Genomic DNA, 22496 nt, shown 5'->3' with positions numbered 1-22496 from the left:
ATCATTATTTAAATAATGTGGTTTTAAAAACAATAACAAGAATACAAAAAATGTCAGAGCAGCCTCTAAGTTAGATGGATCATGGGGTGATTGTTACGGCCATCTGACATCCGCAGCTGTTTGGAGACCGTAGGAGAGCCTTCTCCTTCAGCTGATTAAATCCCAGCAGCACTCATATGTGTGTTCCATCTGCAGCCTCTAATTGGAAACATGTTAGCCAAAAACAGAGTGCCATTGTGCGTGTTCATATGCTGTGGTTACCTCGATTACATCGTACGCAACATGCACCAGGCTGCTGTGAAACAACCACACGGACATCCATCGTCGGACTTCTCGTGTTAATGTCAGAGACGGTTTAGAAAACTGAGCCGTCCCAGCTCAGAGTATCTTTCTGTCTCTGTGTCCCGAGGGTTTGTCCACATCCAAGCCTCTTTAGGAGACTAGCAGCAGGTCCTGAGTGGATTAATTCCAACGGGAGAAGTAAACGTGAACACAGATTATGAGCGATTCTTTCGCCCCATGGTCACCAAAGTAAATATTGGAGCCATTCTTCACGAGCCACATATCTCCAGAACATTCTGACAGTGAAATGCAATTCACAGAGAGAACATTTACTTTGTTTGCGACCAATCGTTTCTGTCTCTTGAACAAACTCTCGCGAGATCTGGCAACACAGATAAGCTAACGTTCGTGAACGCTCTAACAAAACAAATTTTCCTAATGGTAAATATGTCTTTTAGCCACGCAAATACCTAATGTAAGCAAAAGAAAATACAAATAAACTGTTTCATATCATCTCTTATCATTGATCTTTGTTCATGTGTAGGACAGCATCAGGGTCGGAAATGGGGACATCCTAAAGATGTACTGGACGCCCAAAGTTCAGAGTGACAAATCGTCCATACATCACTGAATTGCATGAATCAATGGTTTCCACCAATCCTCTTTTTGAAAAATAGTGTTTTAATGTGCTGGCTTGAGCCCCATAACGTCTGTTTGTGTGTGTGTGTGTGTGTGTGTGTGTGTGTGTGTGTGTGTGTGTGTGTGTGTGTGTGTGTGTGTGTGTGTGTGTGTGTGTGTGTGTGTGTGTGTGTGTGTGTGTGTGTGTGTAAGAGAGAGAGAGAGAAAGCGGGTCATTGTGGTAGCTGTGGGCCAGTGAAGGCTGTAATTAGGTCAACAGCAAACATTCCTCTCTCCACTCTTCAATCACTCCTGCTTGTCCTTTTTTTTAAAGTTAGATCATTTGGTATACAGAGCTAAATGATCATCTTTATGCAGGGCAGAGATGGCTTGTTGGTAGTCTCACATGTCCAGCTCTATCTCCACAGCGCTGTGGAGTAAGGTCTGGCTACACCACAGATGAATTCTGGGATAGGAGAAAAAAAAACGCTCTGTGTTGTTTGCGTTTTTGTGAGAATTTCCTCAGAGCCAAGGGACAAGGATCCTCCATCATCTCATTGTCAGATACAGGTTGATACTTTCCCCTCTGCTGCTTTAGAGCCAGAGTGAACATGTCCATGCCTCCAGAGAACAACCAGAGGAACCCCATGATGCTACTGGACAGTATGTGGCAGCATTACGTGACCTTGTTACAAAGTGGGATTTCCATGAAACTGATTAATGATCCATGGCCAGCTAATTTAACATGTGAGCAGTCCCAGCATTATGTAATGTTTGAACCAGATTTGACATGAGTAGAATCTGTTGTTCAACCCAAACAGTGGCAGCAGATAGCAGTGTCCCAGGACAAGCCGTGCAGGCCTGTCCACACGCATCTAAAAAGAAATGCAGTTTACACTCACTTAAGAAAGCCCTCCCCGCCACAGCTACATGCTCTGGTCGTTCTGACAAACATCTGGCTCATTTTCTTCAGTGCCCTGCAGCCAAGGCAACCTGTCAATCTGTCATGAAGTTGAACATTTTGCCCGTGTTTGTCATTCATCCAAGACCAGTGATGTACATGAGATACAGCTGCCTGAGCTGTTTTACTTGAGAGACCCTTGTCATGCACCAAAGAAGTATTCAAATCAGCACGTCTCACGTCATTGTCCAGTTGAGTATGATTGTTTTTAAAGCGACCTATCCGAATAAATTGATAGTGTTTCTTAGCCTGACAAGCCAGACCCACATCCAGATGTTGGGTCTGGGAACTCACCATTGGCAGGGCTCAATCTGAGCGGTGGGATAAACGGTTGTCTTTCAAATTCCCTCTGCACGCAATAGGATAGCGCTACAACCACGCAGAGCAACGAAGAAGGTAACTTCTTCCTTTTTTAAGAATGACTTCAGTGCCATTCTTTGTTCTTTTGTCAAAGAAAAGCTTAACTCCACTTGTTTTCAAGTAGCAGGGAATTCGCGCGGAACCGTCGCAACTCTGCCGTCATTATGTTAAGCCCGCCCACCGACTCTATACACGATGTGATTGGCCTGACTAGAATTTGGTTTTTCCAGCACGCAAACCAACTGAGTGTTGCTAGACTGACCCTGGCTACAAATTACATTTTCTGCCGCTAGGGTGCATCTAGATTTCTTGGCTAAGTGTTTCTGTCAATCATGCTAGGAGCTCTGTCTGCACACCTTGCTGCGACCAGAAGATTAAGGGGGAGGTGGGGGGGGCTCCCTGAGCTACTGTGACAAGCAAAACTGGCCCAAACAGTTTTTTACTGAGATTTTGAAATGCATGTCCCACTACTCACTTTCCCTCCGTGGCTGAAAAAGACTGTAACACACTTCTAGGCTGCCACACCCAACTGTTACCGCTTCCCCGCCCCCCGGAGAACCCCCACGTGTTAAATAAAAGCCCGGGTGGCACAAAGGCAATGCTATGATATGAACATGAATGTTTTGTGATGTGAAAACTAAGCTACCCAGTTTCTTTAATGTAAACACTTTATTCATGAAACATCCACATGGATTCATCTGGGTCAGCTCCCTGTGGCAGGAGCATGTGGCTCTTTGTTTCACATACTCTCACACACACACATACTCACACATATTGACACACACACACACACATACACACACGCATGCATGCATGCACACAATCAAGTCTAACACATATGGTGAAAAAAAACAGAACAACACACACAGGAACAGAGTAGTGAATTTCCATATGTGTGTGTCTTGGGCAAACAGATGTGGGTATGTGTTAGAGCTGGGCCCATGGCAGCCGACAGGGCACAGGACAGCTGTCTGTTATATAAGCAGGGGGATGGGGGGGGACAGGAGGCAGACTAAATCAGACCCTAGGCTGAAATCAAACCCTACATTGCAATGTTAGAATGTAGTTTCAGCTACATTGATGTTGGCTTTCTCAGAATGCAATGTTGGTAACAGGAACTCAGCAACGTATCCAGCTTACAGTGGGGGTCGCCATAGTCAGAGGGGTTCACCATGAATGTCTGTATCAAACTGAATGGCCATCCATCCATGGGTTATTTTAATCTGGGCCAAAGTGATGTACAACGCCATCCAAAAAATGCCAGAAGCTTCTCCAAGAAGTCTGGTTGTTGTGTGGATGATGGTGGCATCACAAAACACACAGCAGCACAGATCTGCAGCCAGAGGCAGGTGGTGGCTTTATGTTAGTGGAGATATTGAAAGTTCACTGTATCCTCTAATGCTGCCACTTTTGATTTGCAACACAATGATCAAAAGAATCTGCATACCGCATGCTGCATTCATCCTACTGCATTCCGAGGTAAATGAATGATAAGGATCAAAGGAAATGCTACTTTGGCTAGAAATAGATGTCATGTCAGCGAGCCCTGGTAATCTGGTGTCTCCCTTCTGAACTGGCTGATTTGTGAGTTATAACTGACCACTGAGATGTTTGCAGAAGTGTGTGGGGTTACTTTTTAGCCTTTCCTTGCCTCATTTCAATGAACCTCCCACCCCTGCATGAATTGCACTGGGCTGGGCTAGACTGGGTCGGGTTGGGCCCGGCTGGGCTATGCTAGGCTGGGTCGGGCTGGACCGGGCTGAGACGGGCTGGGTCAGGCTGGGCTGGGCAGGGCTTGGTCGGGCTGGGTCAGGCTGGGCTGGGTTGGGCTGGGCTGAGTCAGGCTGATCTGGGTTGGGCTGGGCTGGGCTGGGCTGGGCTGGCGGGCTGGGCTGGGCTGGGCTGGGCTGGGCTGGGCCACACAGAAGAGGAATTTCAAGGTCACGAACATGGTGGAAAGTTCTACTTCACCACATTTCAGTGTAATATTGTACATTTTACTCCACTACAGTTATTTAACAGCTATACTTTGAGAGTCACATGGTCTGTGAATGTATATTTTGTTTGTTTACATCTTTGTCTGTTTTTCCAAAAAAATATATGTTACTCCCCACAGTAATCCTGCAATAAGCATCCTCACGTTGTTCTGCGTGCTGTCTCTCCCAGGGGTGCTGTATTTGTTGGAGCATGATGAGGAGTACGTGTTCACACTGCCCTGTGCCTACGCCCGCTCCATCCTAACCGTGCCATGGGTGGAACTTGGGGGAAAAGTCACCATCAACTGTGCCAAGAGTGGGTACTCTGCCACTGTCACTTTCCACACCAAACCCTTCTACGGAGGAAAAGTGCACAGGTAAGCAGAGAGAGCCAGTGTCTCTGTGTTGGCTCTGTTTTCCTAAAACAGCACTGAAAAACACAATGTTGTGCCAAAATGAGCACCCAACCCACACTCTCTCCTCCCACCTCAGCTCAAACATATTAGTTTGGAGCCAGGAAATTACATGTGCAGGCACAAAGAAATAGATTGGAAATTGTATAAAAACGAAAAACCTGCTGGCTTTGTGTCTGCAGGAAACTAGAGCCTGTGTGTCTTTGCAGATTCTGTATGTGTCTGATCATATCTGCACAAAGTCAGATGTAATTAGTACTCCAGAATGATCGTTTTTGTATTGCAATGTTATTTTATTTGCAGTGAGTGTCTTTATGTTGTCAAATTGGTGAATGTATTTGTATTTGCTTGGATTTTATTTATTAAAGATTCAGTAACAGATGATTCACAGTCATCAGCTGAGAAGGGGGGGTGGCTGGTGGAGGAGATGGGGAGTGCAGAGGCTTCCTGTCAGTAGCAGAGTTGATCTTGTCATGGTAAACATAGTTGTGACAGCTGTTATGCTGGAGGTTAAAGGGGTGATAGAATGCAAAACCGAATTTACCCTGTCATAGTTGAATAACGACAGTTCGGTGGGTAAATAGGACATACATAGAAGCTCAAAATCCCATTGACACCCCTTTACTTTGAAAATCTAATTTTTTGAAACTGCCGCTGAAAACGGGCGAATCTCAACAAAGCTAGTTGCTTGCGTAAGCATCTCAAAATCCGGAACCTTTGTCACAGCCGTGGGTGTATTAAGAGAACGGTCACGCCCCAACATTTACATAGGCTACACAACTGACCTGAGATCAGGTAGTCTTCTGAATCTAGCTAGGTCACGCAGATCTCTGCTATTCCATTACAAAATTCACTTCTGAAACTTTTTTATGCGAGAAATCAACCATATAATACGGTGGCCGGGAAGTGCAATGCAACATTACAAAGAATGAAACACTTTTACATTTTGGAAAACAAAATAACATTTTGGAAAACAAAATAACATTTTAGAAAACAAATTTACATTTTGGAAAACAAATTTACATTTTGGAAAACAAATTTACATTTTGGAAAACAAAATAACATTTTAGAAAACAAATTTACATTTTGGAAAACAAAATAACATTTTAGAAAACAAATTTACATTTTCGAAAACAAAATAACATTTGCCAAAACAAAATTTACATTTTAGAAAACAAATTTACATTTTGGAAAACAAAATAACACCTTTTAGAAAACAAATTTACATTTTCGAAAACAAATTAACAAGATGCAAAACACTTTTACCAGTCCCGAAACAAATTTACAAATGACAGATTCTTACGGAAAGGGAATGTACCACATACCGGAAGTGATGAGGTTTTGTATACATGTCGCCTTGACTACGGCAGTTATGGATCGAATCGTCAATAGAGCCGCCATCTTGGAACAGGGGAGGCACTCCCTTATATACTGTCTATGGGCCGTCCTTAATGCATCAGCGTCAATGTAGGCAAAGGTCTAACGGAAATAAAATCACTATAAATCGTCAAAATCTCATGCGATGTTCTAGTTTTTTAAACAAAAAGACAAAGAGACTAATTAATGTGTTAATACAAAGAATATTTATTATAATCAGTTCACAGATATGAGTACAAACGGAAACTTCACCCTTCTGAACTAAGAGGTTCTGCTTCAAAGTGAAGTTTAAACAGACTGAAATGTCCAGGCTCACTCCCCCACTAATGATTCATTTATTTCTGCATGTATTTATTTATTTAACGAGACTTTAAGTCGTGTTTCGTTCGTCCACAGTCCGAGTCCCGCCAGACTCCCTTTAGGAAACCTGTGATTTAAACTTCAGCAGGCTGTGACAGTCCGCTCCCGTTCAGTCCTGGATCTGATTCTCCCGGCTTCCCTTCCCTCCAGCGGGCCCAGCAATACGGCCTGGGTCTCCAGCTGCGTGGTGTCGGTTTTGGCTCCCAGGAATGGGCAGTGAGCTCCAGGTCCTGCAGCTGCAGACGGACTCAGCTGCCCCCTGCTGTAGCTCGATCCGGCCGCCGCGTGTCGATACGTTCCCTGTGTTTCCGTCAGGTCCGCGTCATATAAAAACTCCAAACACCGACCACCGACAAAGTCACCATAAACTTCATTCACGCCATATACTCACTCACAACAACACAAATTGACTGCGCTCACCAACAACACCTCATCACTTCCGGTATGTGGTACATTCCCTTTCCGTGAAGAATCTGTCATTTGTAAATTTGTTTCGGGACTGGTAAAAGTGTTTTGCATCTTGTTAATTTGTTTTCTAAAATGTAAATTTGTTTTCGAAAATGTAAATTTGTTTTCTAAAATGTTATTTTGTTTTCCAAAATGTAAATTTGTTTTCTAAAATGTAAATTTGTTTTCGAAAATGTTATTTTGTTTTCCAAAATGTAAATTTGTTTTCTAAAATGTTATTTTGTTTTCCAAAATGTAAATTTGTTTTCTAAAATGTTATTTTGTTTTCTAAAATGTAAATTTGTTTTCTAAAATGTAAATTTGTTTTCCAAAATGTAAATTTGTTTTCTAAAATGTTATTTTGTTTTCCAAAATGTTAATTTGTTTTCCAAAATGTTATTTTGTTTTCCAAAATGTAAATTTGTTTTCCAAAATGTAAATTTGTTTTCCAAAATGTAAATTTGTTTTCCAAAATGTAAATTTGTTTTCCAAAATGTAAAAGTGTTTCATTCTTTGTAATGTTGCATTGCACTTCCCGGCCACCGTAATATAAAGCTCAAATATGGGCCGCTTTACGAAAATGGATGGCTAATTGCAAATTTTCTCCGACTGTGTGTCGGAGTTTAGTGCCGGTGTTGGTGCTGCCTGGGTTGCTACATCGCCGCCCTGACCGCAGTGTCAGCGAGCTTGTTACGCCCGCAATCTTTTACCGCTGCCCGCAGGTTCCAGTTAATCTTATAATGGGTATGTGTGTTGAGTTATTTAAACAAACAATCGGGAAATAAACGCCTCTTGTCCGCGAGTCTCATTGATAGAGCCGCGGTGAGATGGAGTCCATCAATGAGAGCTAGCTAGCCTCCTCCTAACTCTGACATTCACAAAAATACATTCAATTGAAATCCGAAATCGGACAAGTGTTAGCTAAGCTTTGTAAGACCTTGAGGAACCTGTAATATTCATGCCGTGACGAAATTCAAACTGTAAATATACTTTAGTTATGCGAGCTGCGATATTTCCCCATTGTAATGAATGGGACATATAGCTAGCAGCTGCTCGTCCTACAAAGACGCCTCGCGTTCATAAAAATGCCTTAAAATCAAATCGGACACAACTGTTAGCTTTATAAGACATTGGGGAATGATGTTATATAAGTGGCGTGACGAAATTCAAACTGTAAATATAATTTAGTTATGGCGACAGTGTAGCTAGCTAGCTGCGGTATTTCTCCATTGTAATGAATGGGACATATAGCAAGCAGCTGCTCGTTCCTACAAAGACGCCACTTGCTAAAAATGCCTTAAAATCAAATCCGGGACACAACGGTTAGCTTTATAAGACATTGGGGAATGATGTTATATAAGTGGCGGTGACAAAATTCAAACCGGTAAATATATTAGAGTTATGCCGGCAGCTGGCGCGGAGCCCCGTAGTGCAGTATCCACAAAGGGTGACTTTGCGCTGGGTATGGAGCCCAGCAGGCCGCCGCTTTTTCGTCAGACTGTGTGGAGCTCCTAAAGTCCGACACGTCTTACCAAATTTGCAATTAGCCATCAATTTTTGTAAAACGCGCCATATTTCAGCTTTATATAGTTGATTTCTCGCTTAAAAAAGTCTCAGAAGTGAATTTGGTAATGAAACATTGCAGTGTCTGGAATATCAGATTCTGTCGCTTCTCTAATGTGTGTGTATTGGGGATTCGCTCAACCAATCAGCGCGCGTCTCTAATGTGTGCGTATGGCAATTCGCTCAACCAATCAGCGCGAGTCTCTAATGTGTGCGTATGGCAAGTCGCTCAACCAATCAGCGCGCAGCTCATCTAAATATTCATGACCATACCATATTTGGAAGAAAAGCTCTTGTTACAAATAGGGCCAAAACACAGGGATGCATAAGGGCCAATAAAATATCAACCAGGCCATTTTCAGCCCAACCAATGTTACATACCCCATTAGGAGACCATAGGAACAGTGTGAAATACCCTATATAATCATTCTATCACCCCTTTAAGCATGATAGAAGAGAAAGTGCCGAGTGTGAGAACTTTAGGAAGGACGGAAGAAGAACAGTGAAATAGAAATGTTCCGACTCATCCTATTGGACAACAAAGAGGTTGACAGAATGTGGTCCAACTGTCAATGGGACTGTGCAGACGTGTTTAATGTTAAATGGTAAGCAGATGTTTGCATCAGCATCAACAAAGCAGACCTGGTCGACAGTAACTAACAATACCAGAGATTTTGACCTGAGCAGTCGCTGGGATTCCGCTGTGTTCAAAGGAGGAATGGTGGATAGAGATCCCTGTTTCTGCCGCATCGATTTTTATCCTTTTTAAAACAAAAACTGTCGATTGTGAGTCTGATGATGTTATAGGAGTGGATTATTGTTTAAAACATTGTGTTGTCTTCCTGTCGACCATGTAACTTGTTATCCTCCCGGGTTAACCCTTATTTAGATCGTTTTTTTCACTACCACCGGATTCACCACTAACATCAACTTATTACCACTAGTCTAACATTTTTTTTAAATTCATGGTCAATAAACCTCATTTATATGAAATTATAACTCATTTTTGAATAAACAAAAAGGCTGACATTACGAATTATTTCGACAAATAGTTACAATTGAGTGGATAATCACAGACTGTCAGCGTTTAGTAAGGATACTGTCTAGAAACCATTGATTGTTTTTTTCCAAAAATCAATAAAAGTAGTGAACTGATCATTCATTTTACTTGCGAAGAGTGTTTGTTTTTGGGCAATTTGTTTGAAGAAAACTATAATTTCTTTTTTTTATGGGGGCTTTTCCACCTTTAATTTGACAGGACAGCTAGGTGAGAAAGGGAAGACATGCAGGAAATCGTCACAGGTCGGATTCAAACCCTGGACCTCTGCATCGAGGCATAAACCTCTCAGTATATGTACGCCTGCTCTACCCACTGAGCCAACCCGGCCACAGAAAACCATAGTTTCTGATTTTGCACTTACTGTACAGGGCTTACGGTTCCCTCTGCTGACATAATAAGATTGATCTTCTTTTCTAAAATGGCTTCGAACCTCCAACAGGGTAGCTCACTATGACAAAACACCTGCCAGCGTGTTGCAGATGTCTGTACTGTATGTGATCATTGTGTGTTGCAGCACATTCAAGCAAATGTCAAATGTGGCCCATAATAATGGGATGTTGTGTGACCCTAGATGGCTTTGTTTGTCATTGCTGAAGAAGCGTTTGGTGATTTGTTCCAGAGTAACAGCAGAGGTGCAGAACAACCAAACAGGAAACATTGTGTGCAAGGCCCAGGGCGAGTGGAACGGCGTGCTGGAGTTCACCTACAGCAACGGGGAAAGCAAGGTGATCGATACGGCCAAGCAGCCAATCATCAAGAAGAAGATCCAGCCTCTTGAGAAGCAGGGCCAGTACGAGTCACGGTGAGGCTTGGCGTTTCTGTTTATTCACATTGTCTTTTAGCTAAACAGAATTTAATGAAAAAAAAGGAGACTCACTTACATTAAACTCATATCATAAACTCAACTGCTTTCAGTGCTTCCACTTTATTTCCTTTAATATATTCTCAGTCAAAGACTCAACATGTTAAGACAGTGGAAATGTTTTAACGTCATAAAAGTCATTATGTGAAAGTAAGAGACCAGATATAAACGATGGCAGGAAATGTAGTTTCCAACCTCAGATAGTAAATAAATAGCAGATATAGAAGTTTGGATGTTTTATAGGACAGATTCAAATGATATGAGTTCACTGAGCCTCTTATTAACACAGTAGCTCTGCCAGGAAATACACTGATCCACTTCAGAGTGATATGAAGCAACTTGACATAGATCCGAGATTCAGCAAACAGCAGACACGTGCACACACACACACACACATAGATATCAAAGGCTGCCCCTTTTCTTCCTCCAGAGAAAGTGCCCGTTTTCTGGATGCCTGATTTTTTTTTTTTATGAATGAAAAGAACCTATATATTCCTGTCAAACAAGTATATGTCTTGAATAAAAAAAATTAAATAACCTATATATCTAAATATATAGGTTGGAGATGAGAGTTCTGATGCCCTCCCCCCCTCCCTGTCACTCGCTCTCTCTCTCTCTCTCTCTCTCTCTCTTCCTCTGTCTCCCTGCAGCAGAGCGCACACATCAGCGCCAAATTAACTCATTATTAACAGCTAATTAACAGCCTTTTTCAGTTTATGAAGTTTGTGAAGATTTGTTGATTTTGAATCATATTTATTCCAATAACACCAAAACAATTAAAATTATTGATGTCCATGTGTAAAATGAACTAAATCTAATTCTTAAACGATGTCCCTCTCCTTGGTGCAGGCACTTATTCTAAATATATACTGTAAACCAGTAGCATAGAAAACACTGTTGCACAGATTCCTTTGCTGAGAAACCTAGCGAATACGGTGAATATGGTCTCTGTGTCATAACAAGTTATAAAAATATATTGATAACATTTCATTGTTGAATGCAAAATAATATCCTTGATTAGGTCACTAAATGTGTAAGAGTGAGTTAATTAAAATAAATTAGTAAGGATGTCAGAGTTGTGTATATATATATATATATATCACTCAAGCCCCTGCCCCCCAAAATGGTCTGTGCACGTCCCTGGCAAAAAGTACATACTGACAGAGGGTATATATACAGATACAGTATACATATACATATATATATATTTAAACAGTATACATATATAAATATATAAGGTACAGTATATATGAGTGTCTTTATTTATGTCACTATACAAATCGTCAGGACAGTGCTGTGGCGCTCTCCAAGGTGCTGAACATATATATGTTAGGAACACAGGGAGTTATTGGCTGAGAATATAAGTGTATATATATATATATATATATATATATATATATATATATATATATATACAGTACAGGCCAAACGTTTGGACACACCTTCTCATTCAATGCATTTCCTTTATTTTCATGACTATTTACATTGTAGATTCTCACTGAAGGCATCAAAACTATGAATGAACACATATGGAATTATGTACTTAACAAAAAAGTTCATAGTGACACACATTTTTTTAAATATGTTCTCATTGATTAGTTATTACTGAAGTTGTTTTCTTGCACTGAATGTGGGGTAGATGATGCTGTTTTGATGTGAGGACCAGCCCTATTACAGACGTGCTAATATTGTGAAATACGTTTGTTGTGGGCCAGCTGTGTTCATATTAGCTCTGCCTCGAAAAAAAGGCAGAGCTAATATAAGTAGTTGACTGCATCAAGTGTAGCTTGCTAATTACCCGGTGGCTGCTCCAGTCCGATTTAAGTCCCTGGTACTTGCCTACCGTCCTGTCTTTTTTTGGTTTCTTTTGTTTTTTGTATGTACTGTGTGACATATAAATTATGTTGGGATGGTATCTTCCATGGTTGAATGTACTTCCATTGCATGGATGTAATGTAATGTAATTAATATGATCAACTATATTTTCTAATTACATGTTAATTAGTTTCCAATGATACTTGTTTTCCTTGTAGTCCACTTCATTTCCAACCGACATCTCTTGCAGCCCTGCCTGGTGCATTATCAGTTTGCTGAGGGCAGCTCGGAGAAAACCGAAGCTGTTCTCAGCAGTTTCTCTCTTCACGCTTGACTAGTTCTGTGTTTCCCGTGTCCAGGCGTCTTTGGCAGCATGTAACGGCGTCGCTGAAGGCAGGAAACATGGACGTGGCCACAGAACACAAACACTGCCTGGAAGAGAGGCAGCGCAGCGAGGGCAAACAGAGAGCAGCAACCAAAACACCCTGGAAACCCAAATACTTTATTAAAGAGGTGAGCAGGAGCACACACCGGTGACACCCACTGTCTGAGTGTCACCGGAAGTAACCACAAACAGGTTCTTTGTCACCAGAAGTTGGCAGGTTCATGTCATAATTTGCCTTTTTAGGAATTCAGCATTATGTACAGCTAGTGTTTTAATTAAGTACCGAGGCCAACCACCCTCTCTAAAAGGAAGACGCCAGTTAATTTCAACCTGGCATGTTTCCCATGTCGTGCTAACTTTGCACTTGTCAGCTCTGTCAGCTTTCCAAATAAACCTGATAAACCTGACAAAGTACACGTAGAAAGTGGTACTGGGGGTAACTTTCCGGCTGACCTAACCACCCAGCATATTCAATTCAATTCGAAGTACGCATACATATACAATAAGTAGCCTACTGGTTAGCAACGCTTTTCTAAAATGTCTCCTTGCTAACCCCTTCCATGTTTTCTGTTCTTATTTGTTTGAAGAAGAAAAAATACATTTGAGAATATTTCTTACATTTCCATTTTCCACCGTGGGTGGGGGTGTGTGTGTGTGTGTGTGTGTGTGTGTGTGTGTGTGTGTGTGTGTGTGTGTGTGTGTGTGTGTGCGTGTGTGCGTGCGTGCGTGTGTGCGTGCTTTTTTGTGTGCGTGTAGGGTGGAGGCTGGGTGTACCACAACCCTCTGTGGAAAGCTCACTGACCAGGAAGCTTGGAAGCAGCTGTCCACTCCCAGACGAAAAGTAGGGCGATGGAGGGCTGGCCGACTAAGATATGAGGAGAGAGAGAGAGAGAGAGAGAGAGAGAGAGAGAGAGAGAGAGAACGGAGAGAGAACAGAACAAGAGGTACCAAAGACTAGCAGAGGACGATGGACAAACTTCTAGTCCTGTCCAATCAGAAACACGTTGGTTCGGCAGTGAGGTGGGACTGATCAAACACGGCTTCAGCCACTTTAGAGATTACATTATTCAGACAGAATGGGACTTTTTTTTCTGACAACAGATCCAAACTAACCCCTGTAAACAGGTCCTGCCCCCTCTCACCGTTCAGTTGTCTGCACAATGTACCAAACAACCGTGTTGATCACAACAGTTTTGCACAAACCAATGTACAATATAGGGTAAAAGCATAATGTGTGTGTGTGTGTGTGTGTGTGTGTGTGTGTGTGTGTGTGTGTGTGTGTGTGTGTGTGTGTGTGTGTGTGTGTGTGTGTGTGTGTGTGTGTGTGTGGACTCCAGAGCGAGCGAGCAGGGCAGAATGTAGTCAGGGTATAGTTGAAGCTGCAGCGCTCTGATCTTCTCTGTAATGGATCTCATGTAAACTTCAAACGAGGGAGAGATGCTGTTTTATCTGAAGTCGTACTCATTAGGGGTATTGTACATACACTGATCGGATTAAGGTTTACTTTCACTGCTCTCACATCTTATATAAAACCCTCCAATCAACCATTACGTTACTGTAGACAGCGGCTGGAAACTGGAACATTGACTACGCCGCAGTGTGATCCTGAAGTTAAAAAAAAGGATCTAGCTTTAATGGGTCGGTTCACCCATGTTACTCACATCCCTCTGGTGTTAGCTCTCCCCATGCAGGTCGTTTTGTTTTTCTTTGTCCAGTTTTTTTTTTTTTTTTATATATATATATATATATATATATATATATATATATATGCCTCCACACAAATACAACAGAGGGGAATTGAGTTTAATTTGTGCTGCTTGAGTTTAATTTGTGCTGCTTATAGAATAGAAAAAAGGCTTCTGACATGACACTCCCATTATTTTATTCAAATGTATTATTTGGATTTGGGAGAGCTGACTCAAACATGGTTCAAATAAAGATAGAAGACAAGCTAGGCCATGTAAGGGGTCTTGTAGTGTTACTGCTAAATGAAAAAAAAAATGGAGTGCTGTCTTACAAAGTTAGCTCTGCTGCATTAGCTGTAGCTTTAGCTGTCAGGTTTCCCTGTTGACTTTGAACTCTTGTGCCCGCACATGAGGGATTCAAGGACTTGATTTCCATTCATGTTTAAATGAAAAGGTAATCTTTGCTTTTCAAGTTTGACGGTTTGTTAACTTGACAAACCGGCAATCCTCAGGCTCCTGCGACTAATGAGCCGCTCTACCTCTGACAAGACGTGTCAAACCGAACTCCATCGCCTCGAAGATCAGACATCCAATAATATTTCTTTACAGCTGCAGCACAGCTAATGGTTGACAGTGTATGGGACCACCTGTTGAGTGTCTGCCATTTGAACTGATGAGCACCATAGTGCACTTTGTAGATCTGTTTGTAGCAGCGTGCTGTGAACTAGTCTAGCTGTCCACTGGATTACATTAGGGGGGTTCTGACCTGAGTACCACACCAAAGTGGATTATTCGCGTACTTATTTTTGTGTGCATCTAAGTATGTAAAGTAGCTAAAATAACATTAATAATCAGTAGTATTTTGATCTTCAGCATCTCGGCTCTAAAACCATTTTAATCTATTCTCAATCTGTGGAAGTCATATTCAACACACTGGACACCTTGTCCTCCATCTGACCATATAGTCAACAAAGCTATGCAACACTTGACTGTAGACAGTAGTCTCAGGGGGGTGGGGGTGGGGGTGGGGGGGTCGGGTACGGGACTGAACCAGCTCTGTATTTGTTTTAAATAAAGATCTCTTATCAAATCGGTTGTCTCCTGGATTGCTTCTTATTCTGTCTGACCACATGCACAGTGCTGGGATTCAATTCAGTTTTATTCATCGTGTCAGATCACAGCAAGAGTTATGTCAGGACACTTTACAGATAGAGTAGGTTTGGACCACACTCTATCATTTACAGAGACCTAACAATTTCCCCCAGGAGCAAGCTTTCGGTGCGATATTGGAGAGGAACAACTTTCTTTCAACAGGCAGAAACCTCGGACAGAACCAGGCTCTTGGTGGGCGGATATCTGCCGCTGCCGGTTGGCTTAGAGCCTGACATCAGGATGTCCCTCCGCCATCTCCACTATCTATTTAGCCAGGGCCACCGCCTCTGCACCGGGGCTTAGCGCTGCTCAGAACGGTTGTGATTGGTTAAATGAAATGCAAACAAGCCAGAGTGTCCCCCGTCCCCCCTGTCCCAGAATAGAGAAGCGGGCTGGCAGTGCCAGTCTAGGTGCTTCTATTGTCTTGGTTTACCAGTAACATTACATAAGTATTATCAGCAAAATATAGTAATAATCATTGCATATATTCAAAGTTCTCAAAGTCCAGAATGAGCCCATTCATAGTGTTAGTATTTATTTATTTTTATACATAGAAACCAAGCTGGTTGAGGTGGAACTACTGTGATGTTATTACTACTTTATACACAAAGTGTTCAGTAGGATCATCTATGACAATGCATCATATTAAGTATGTATGAAGTATGTTTTGTCTGTCAACTCTGAAGTGCCATAACTCATACCTAAAGCTCGTGGAGAAATATAGTGGAGTACAAGTATAACATACAAGTACCTCCAGATTGGACATGAGTAAATGTCGATATGAGATGTAGATATAAGGTGTGATCTAAAGAGGTGTATAAAGGTATGTATGTAAAAGATGGTGAACGCAGCACATGTGTGTCGGTACAGCTGAACACGTGTGGAACACCTTCACCTTTATAACGGCACAAAGCACAACACCCCTGGAGCAGAGAAAAGGACGCGAGGCACAACATGAGCCGCAGTTCAGTGATGTGTGTCTGCTGCCATCTGCTGAGCAAAATGAAACAGCACCACTGGCGAGAAAGCCGATAACACTAAAAACAAAGTCATCAGTTCATTTACAAATCATCTGGGACAGGTAAGGAACACTGATGAAGGTAATTCCCAAAAGAAACGACAAAAAACACAATGACATAACCACATGGTTGTTGTCCTCACAGACAGCAGACTCCTCTTCAGGCGCTGATGAAAAGTGGATGAAGAGCTTGGCTGTGATGGCTGATAGCCTCAGCATCCCAACACGCCGGCAGGCACAGATGCAAGCTCCATACGAACAGAGGAGAGGGATGAGAATGATCCGAGGCTCTTGGTCCTCGGTGCAAAACCCCAAAACATCTCAGAAAATGAACAGAAAGGAAAACCCAACTACATTTCACAAAATCCAACAGAAAACCCAACGTCCAGGCTTGGCCCAGATATGCCAGGTTAGGGCTGGGCGACATGGAGAAAATCAAATATCACGATATTTTTGACCAAATACCTCGATATCGATACCGCAACGATATTGTAGTGTTGACTATTGGTGCTTTCACAAAATATTTACACAATGAGATATTTGATAAATAATCATGTGGGTAAAGGCAAATAATAGAACAGCTAAAACAGTCTGGTAAGTTCAGAAAATGACATAATTCGACTGTAACGCAGCCTTTAAAACCAGGAAAAGACAACACTTATGCCATATTACGATATTCCGATATCCAAAATCTAAGACGATATCTATTGTCATATCACGATATCGATATAATATCGATATATTGCCCAGCTCTATGCCAGGTCACGTATATATGTCAAGACGCCGGATGTCATAAAGAAAAAATCCTGATTGGATGTCCTGGTCCAGGGTACTGTGTTGATGATAGTCATGTGTCATTGTGTAATGTGTTATGTACATATACATTGAATATGAGGGGGGGACACTAGGTTGTGCGTTAAGGTATGAGTTGACGGTCTGTTGATGAACATCAACAGACTGTCAATAAATCAATACATTAGATCAGGTGACAATGACTCACCAGATATTCAGCTGGTATTCAATGAATTGTTTTACTGTCAGCCACAAGAAATTCAACCAATCCCATAATTCCTGAAGCTGAGCCAACAAGCGGAGACGAATATTAAAACATGAGTTATGTGTGGAAGCAGGTAAAGCCTCCTGCTCGCTGACACACACACACACACACACACACACACACACACACAGAGTGAGAGAGAGGGAGAGAGAGGGAGAGAGAAACAGATAAAGGTCCTGATAAGCTCGGCTGCCAGAGAGTTCTGCTTTTACACACAGCAGATACGACGAGGAAGTAGGCTTTACGGTATGTGTCATGTTTGTACTGCATGCTTGTTGTTGCTGTGGTACTAGTTGATTGTGATGGAAAAAATAAAGCCATGACACAGCTACTATAACAGGTCTGTTGTCCTCTGCATACTTTTATGACAAAGCATAGGAAGTGCCCTGAAAGGTGACTCAAGGGTCAAACAGCAGCCATCACATTACACTTAGTCAATGACAGATTAATAATATTGGGGTTTAATTCCTGTAATCGGATACAGATGAGGCACAAAGAGGTGGATTATGATGGGTAAAGACATCTCAGTGATAGCACTGTAAACATTGTGTACGATAACCAGGTTATATTAGGGAAATATTTTCTCAATAATACTGGGGTTAAAAACCAAGTAATACCTTCCCATGCTGTGACGCCTCACCTGGAGACACAGATGGTAGTTTTTGTGTAATAACCATGAACCAAGGCTGGGAAATTAAAACCTCTGTATCCTCTAATCATTATGGTAATGGCATGAGGCTGTTATGCTGTTGTTACTGTAACAAGTCATTGCTGAGGTTTTCTGCCCTTCTTCCTATTACCCTCAGGTTTCCTGTAAAGCCTAATGTTACCATGACATATAATAATTATATGTTGTCACCACCAAGATATTTACCAGGGTATAGCCTCTGTAAATACCACGCTATAGTCGCATTATTATGCATATATTATGTGTGTTATTTTGTGTGTGTGTGTGTGTGTGTGTCCTAATGAGATCGTGATCTAATTTTCAAGAGATACCTGAGTACATAAAAAACATAAAGCAATTTAAAATGTACAATATCAATCGCCCAAAAAGAGGGCTAAATAACGGCTAGCAAAGTACTGTGCTCTGTCTGCTATCATAGGCAGCCGCCATATATGGCGAAGACGCTGTTACTTCTACCCATGAGAACGGAGGGATATGCTTAATATTTTAACGACCTGCTGTATGCCGATGGCCCATGATTTTGTAAATGTATTTAACTGCATCTATAATATCTAAAAAATGTAAATTGCTCCCCTCAAGTGGACGTAAATAAATTGTTGTCGCTGTTGTTGCTGTCAGAGGTCCTACAGGTGGACGATGACGGATGGAGCGTATGAGATAATGATGTTCGTCAGTCAAGAGATGGGAAAAGACAGTGCTCACTATTGATTGAACACACACGCACACGCACACACACACACACAAACACACACACAGACAGCTGTCAAACAGCTCTCTGTCTGAGTTACCATGATGCAACTTTATTGATTTGTGTGTGTGTGTGTGTGTATTTGTGTGTGAGTGTGTGTGTGTTTGTGTGTGTGTGCGTGCGTGCGTGCCTGCATGTGTTTGTGTGTGTGTTTGTGTGTGTGTGAGCTCAGAGCTGTTGGCTTAACACATGAGGCAAACCAGTATTGTGAGTGTGAATAGAGCTCGGCGGATTAGCATGACAATGGTGTGTGAGTGCTGGAAGGCCAGGACTTCATTCGGTCACTGCAGCTCATGCTCCCTCACCTCCAAACACTCCACTCTCCACCTCCGTCATTGTTGCCTTCCTCTCAGCCCCTCTTGTTCTCTAACTTCCTCCTGGCAGAAGCTGCTGACGGCATGGAGAATAGGCACACCTTCCTGTACTTTGCATACGGCAGCAACCTGCTGAAGGAGCGGCTGCAGCTGAAGAATCCCTCCGCCATGGTGCACTGTGTGGCCCGGCTCATGGTACAGTCTAATATCAGGAGGGTCAGTGAGCCGTCCCATAAGCCGTACACACTTACGGCTTTTTTCTCTCTTTTTCAGGACTATAGATTGGTGTTTGGGAACTATAAAGGCCTGGCCAGTGACCGGTGGCATGGAGGTGTGGCCACCATCGAGCACAGCCCAGGGGACGAGGTGTGGGGCGTGGTGTGGAGGATGAGCATGTCTGACCTGGAGTCTCTGGACAGGTGACGTCTTTTATGGCCTCTGCTGGATTTCTTTTCATTTTTGCCCATGAAACTGACATCTACCGTGTGTGTGTGTGTATGTTGTTTGTGTTTCAATGTGCTTGCATGGGTGACACACTCAGTCAGGAGAATGTGACGTTAGGTGCGTACAGTCCTGTGGAGCTCTCAGTGAAGACAAAAGGCCAGGAGCTCAACTGTCGTACGTACATAATGAACAGCTGTGTGTACGCCCCACCCTCGCCCCAGTACCTGCAGGTAAGAATGCTGCATCCACGCTACAGGTCATGCTGGGGGAGGGATTCTTTACAGCCAGTTGTGAATGCCAAGCAGGTTCTTCAACCATCTATTGAAGATGCATCTTTTAAAAATGGCTCACAAATATATAGTTTCATGTTTTAAAAAGGCTCATTTCCAAAAACAGTTTGTCACTGTAGTTGTTGGCCAACATTACTGAATTAGAAGGAAATAGTGTAGCCTATTTGTTGTGGATTATTTTAGTGGTGGAAGAAGAACACAGATCCTTTACTTAAGTTAAAAGTATATATGAAAAAAAAGACATACATAATTTAATAAAAGTAAAAGTCCTGTATTTACAATCCTAATAGTAAAAGTCACAATGTGTGACTGATATTTTATCATATCTAACATAATAAGAGTTTTAACACTGATCAGTGTTCCACTGTTGGAGCTGCTTGAGGAGGAGCTAGTTTAGCTTTAGATACAGTTAGCTAGCTAGTTTCCAGTCGGCCTTTCCACTAACTCTGTCTTCTTCTTTGCAAGGGCACCATCGCGGGTTAGCGCCGCTCAGGATGATTGTGATTGGTTTAAAGAGCCCCTATTATACTCCTTTTCAGTGTCATATTTGCACTCTTGGGGTCTACTAGAATAGGTTTACATGGTTTGATGTTCAAAAACATATTAAGTTTCTCATACTGCCCATTGCTGCTGCTCCTCTGCCTGAAAAGCCCAGTCTGCTCTGATTGGTCAACTGGCCCACTCGGTTGTGATTGGTCAACCAACTTCAAACAAGCCACTGGGCGGGCTGTGCTTGCTCAGGCAGCACCTATGGGCAGGGCATCTGCAAAACTGGGCTGGCTTTCTCAACTAATGACATCATTGATTGAGGAATTTTAAACAGGTATGTGGGTGAGACGTTTCAGACAGTTGAGAAAAAGTGCTGAGTGAAATGTGTTCTTTTGTACCTTGCGCAGCTATTACGTACACAAAAACTTATATTACACACTAAAAGATGGGGGGGGGGGGAATCCCCAAAAGCATAATAGGGGCTCTTTAAAGAAATACAATAAATACAAAACAAACAAGAGTGTTTCTCCCTATCCCAGAATAGATAAGCGGTTTATCCAGACCATACTCCAGCAGTGACACATCATTTGGACTCTTTGGGCCTCAAACAATAAAATAAAACCACTGGAGAAGTTAGAGGTGAATTTTTTTTTTCCCTCTGAAATGTAGTGGAGTACAACTTTAAAAATAATATAAGATGGATATACTCAAATAAGTACTTTAAAATGTTAGTTGTATGAGTAGGTAAGTAGTAGTTCATTAGTAAATCTAGTATTCAGTGGCGGATGAATGCACGTGTGGTGCTCTGAGTAGTGTCAGCAGGACGGTGTGTGTGTGTGTGTGTGTGTGTGTGTGTGTGTGTGTGTGTGTGTGTGTGTGTGTTGTGTGTGTGTGTGTGTGTGTGTGTTTGCGTGCGTGTGTGTGTGTGTGTGTGTGTGTGTGTCAGGCCAACCCATGTGTCTGTGTAAAGCATCTGGAACAGGAGTGAGTCTGCTCACCTGACTGTGTGATCAACACGTCCAAACAGTGAGGACACTCGCCACGTTTCACAGCTCCGACAGTTTGTAAGCTGAAATACCAGACTGTTCGTTTGCACATGTGAGAGCTGCAAACATGCCTGAGAGAAAGGCAGCAGGGCTTTGTGGGCTCAGCTTTGTCTCTATGGTGTGTATGCACGAGTCCACTGTACTGTTCCCTCTGTTGTTCAGGACCTCGTCTCTCTGTGTGAGCACATACATTTACTGTGATCTTTGGATAATTACTGTGAGTAGCCCACACAGCTTACATACAGAACAATAGTGTACAGTACAGTACAGTACAGTACGATACAGTTCAGTACAGTGCAGTGCAGTGCAGTGCAGTACAGTACAGTATGGTACAGTGCAGTACAGTGCACTACAGTACAGTACATTACAGTACAGTGAAGTACAGAACAGTACAGTACAGAACAATAGCCTACTGTGCAGTGCAGTGCAGTAAAGTACAGTACAATACAGTGCAGTACAGTACAGTACACCACAGTAAAGAACAGTACAGTACAGTAAAGTGCAGTACAGTACTGTACAGTACAGTAACGGACAATGCAGAACGGAACAGTACAGTGCAGTACAGAGGTGGAAAGACTCTAATCTCCTTGGGGGGAGAACGAGGTGCTGTGGTTTATTGATACAGTGCTCACGTCAAAGTAAGTTGTGTGATGTATGATTCATTCAGTCTGATGGCCTTTACTTTTTTCAAATAATACGTTGTCTTCCGATCTTTCAGAACTTTCAGGGATGTGGGTCATGAGTAAATCAGGGACCATATAACATTTTGAGCTTCATGGCTCACTGCAGGTGATTGTAATGGGAGCGGAGCAGAACGGTTTGCCAAAGGACTACCAGGAGAGGCTGAGAGCCATCAAGACCAACATGTACGAGGGCCCTCTGCCCATGATGGCTGAACTGGAGCGAGCCAGAAGGAGAGCCAAAGAGAGGGATAACCACTGTTCCGATGCCTGATAATCCAGCAGAGTCCAGCTCCACTTTTTACCAAAGGAAAGTCCTCGTAACACTGTATGCCACCCTTTATACTGGAGCTTCTTAAAGGTGCTCTAAGCGATGTCACGCGTTTTTTTAGGCTACAACATTTTT

At 42.4% G+C, this 22496-nt stretch overlaps 2 protein-coding genes across 2 annotated transcripts in view; both read left to right on the top strand.

Annotated features, from left to right (window-relative positions):
- The window catches only part of LOC120562929 (oxysterol-binding protein-related protein 10-like), a 57670-nt gene extending 43457 nt beyond the window's left edge, over positions 1–14213 (top strand). Inside the window, exons 9-12 of the mRNA XM_039806877.1 lie at positions 4388–4574; positions 10037–10219; positions 12454–12607; positions 13236–14213. Of these exons, the coding sequence (XP_039662811.1) occupies positions 4388–4574; positions 10037–10219; positions 12454–12607; positions 13236–13280 (569 nt within the window). The 3' untranslated portion in view covers positions 13281–14213. The remainder of the gene's footprint in view (positions 1–4387; positions 4575–10036; positions 10220–12453; positions 12608–13235) is intronic.
- Positions 14214–19059: 4846 nt separating this feature from the next.
- Positions 19060–22496, top strand: ggctb (gamma-glutamylcyclotransferase b). Its single transcript, XM_039806543.1, has 4 exons — positions 19060–19336; positions 19415–19560; positions 19683–19815; positions 22200–22496. Exons 1-4 carry the CDS (start codon positions 19121–19123, stop codon positions 22362–22364), a joined length of 660 nt encoding a protein of 219 aa, XP_039662477.1. The 5' UTR covers positions 19060–19120; the 3' UTR covers positions 22365–22496.

Source organism: Perca fluviatilis, chromosome 7 (assembly GCF_010015445.1).
Source record: "Perca fluviatilis chromosome 7, GENO_Pfluv_1.0, whole genome shotgun sequence".
Taxonomy (NCBI): Eukaryota; Metazoa; Chordata; class Actinopteri; order Perciformes; family Percidae; genus Perca; species Perca fluviatilis.
The sequence above is the reverse complement of the archived record's forward strand: the minus strand, read 5'-3'. Positions and strand labels throughout refer to the sequence as shown.

Bases quoted from the DNA above. Each gene is read 5' to 3' on its own strand.
- ggctb (XM_039806543.1), top strand. From the start codon at position 19,121: ATGCTCCCTCACCTCCAAACACTCCACTCTCCACCTCCGTCATTGTTG. The intron at 19,337-19,414 runs GTACAGTCTAAT...TCTCTTTTTCAG, and splicing joins ACTGTGTGGCCCGGCTCATG to GACTATAGATTGGTGTTTGG. The intron at 19,561-19,682 runs GTGACGTCTTTT...TGACACACTCAG, and splicing joins GACCTGGAGTCTCTGGACAG to TCAGGAGAATGTGACGTTAG.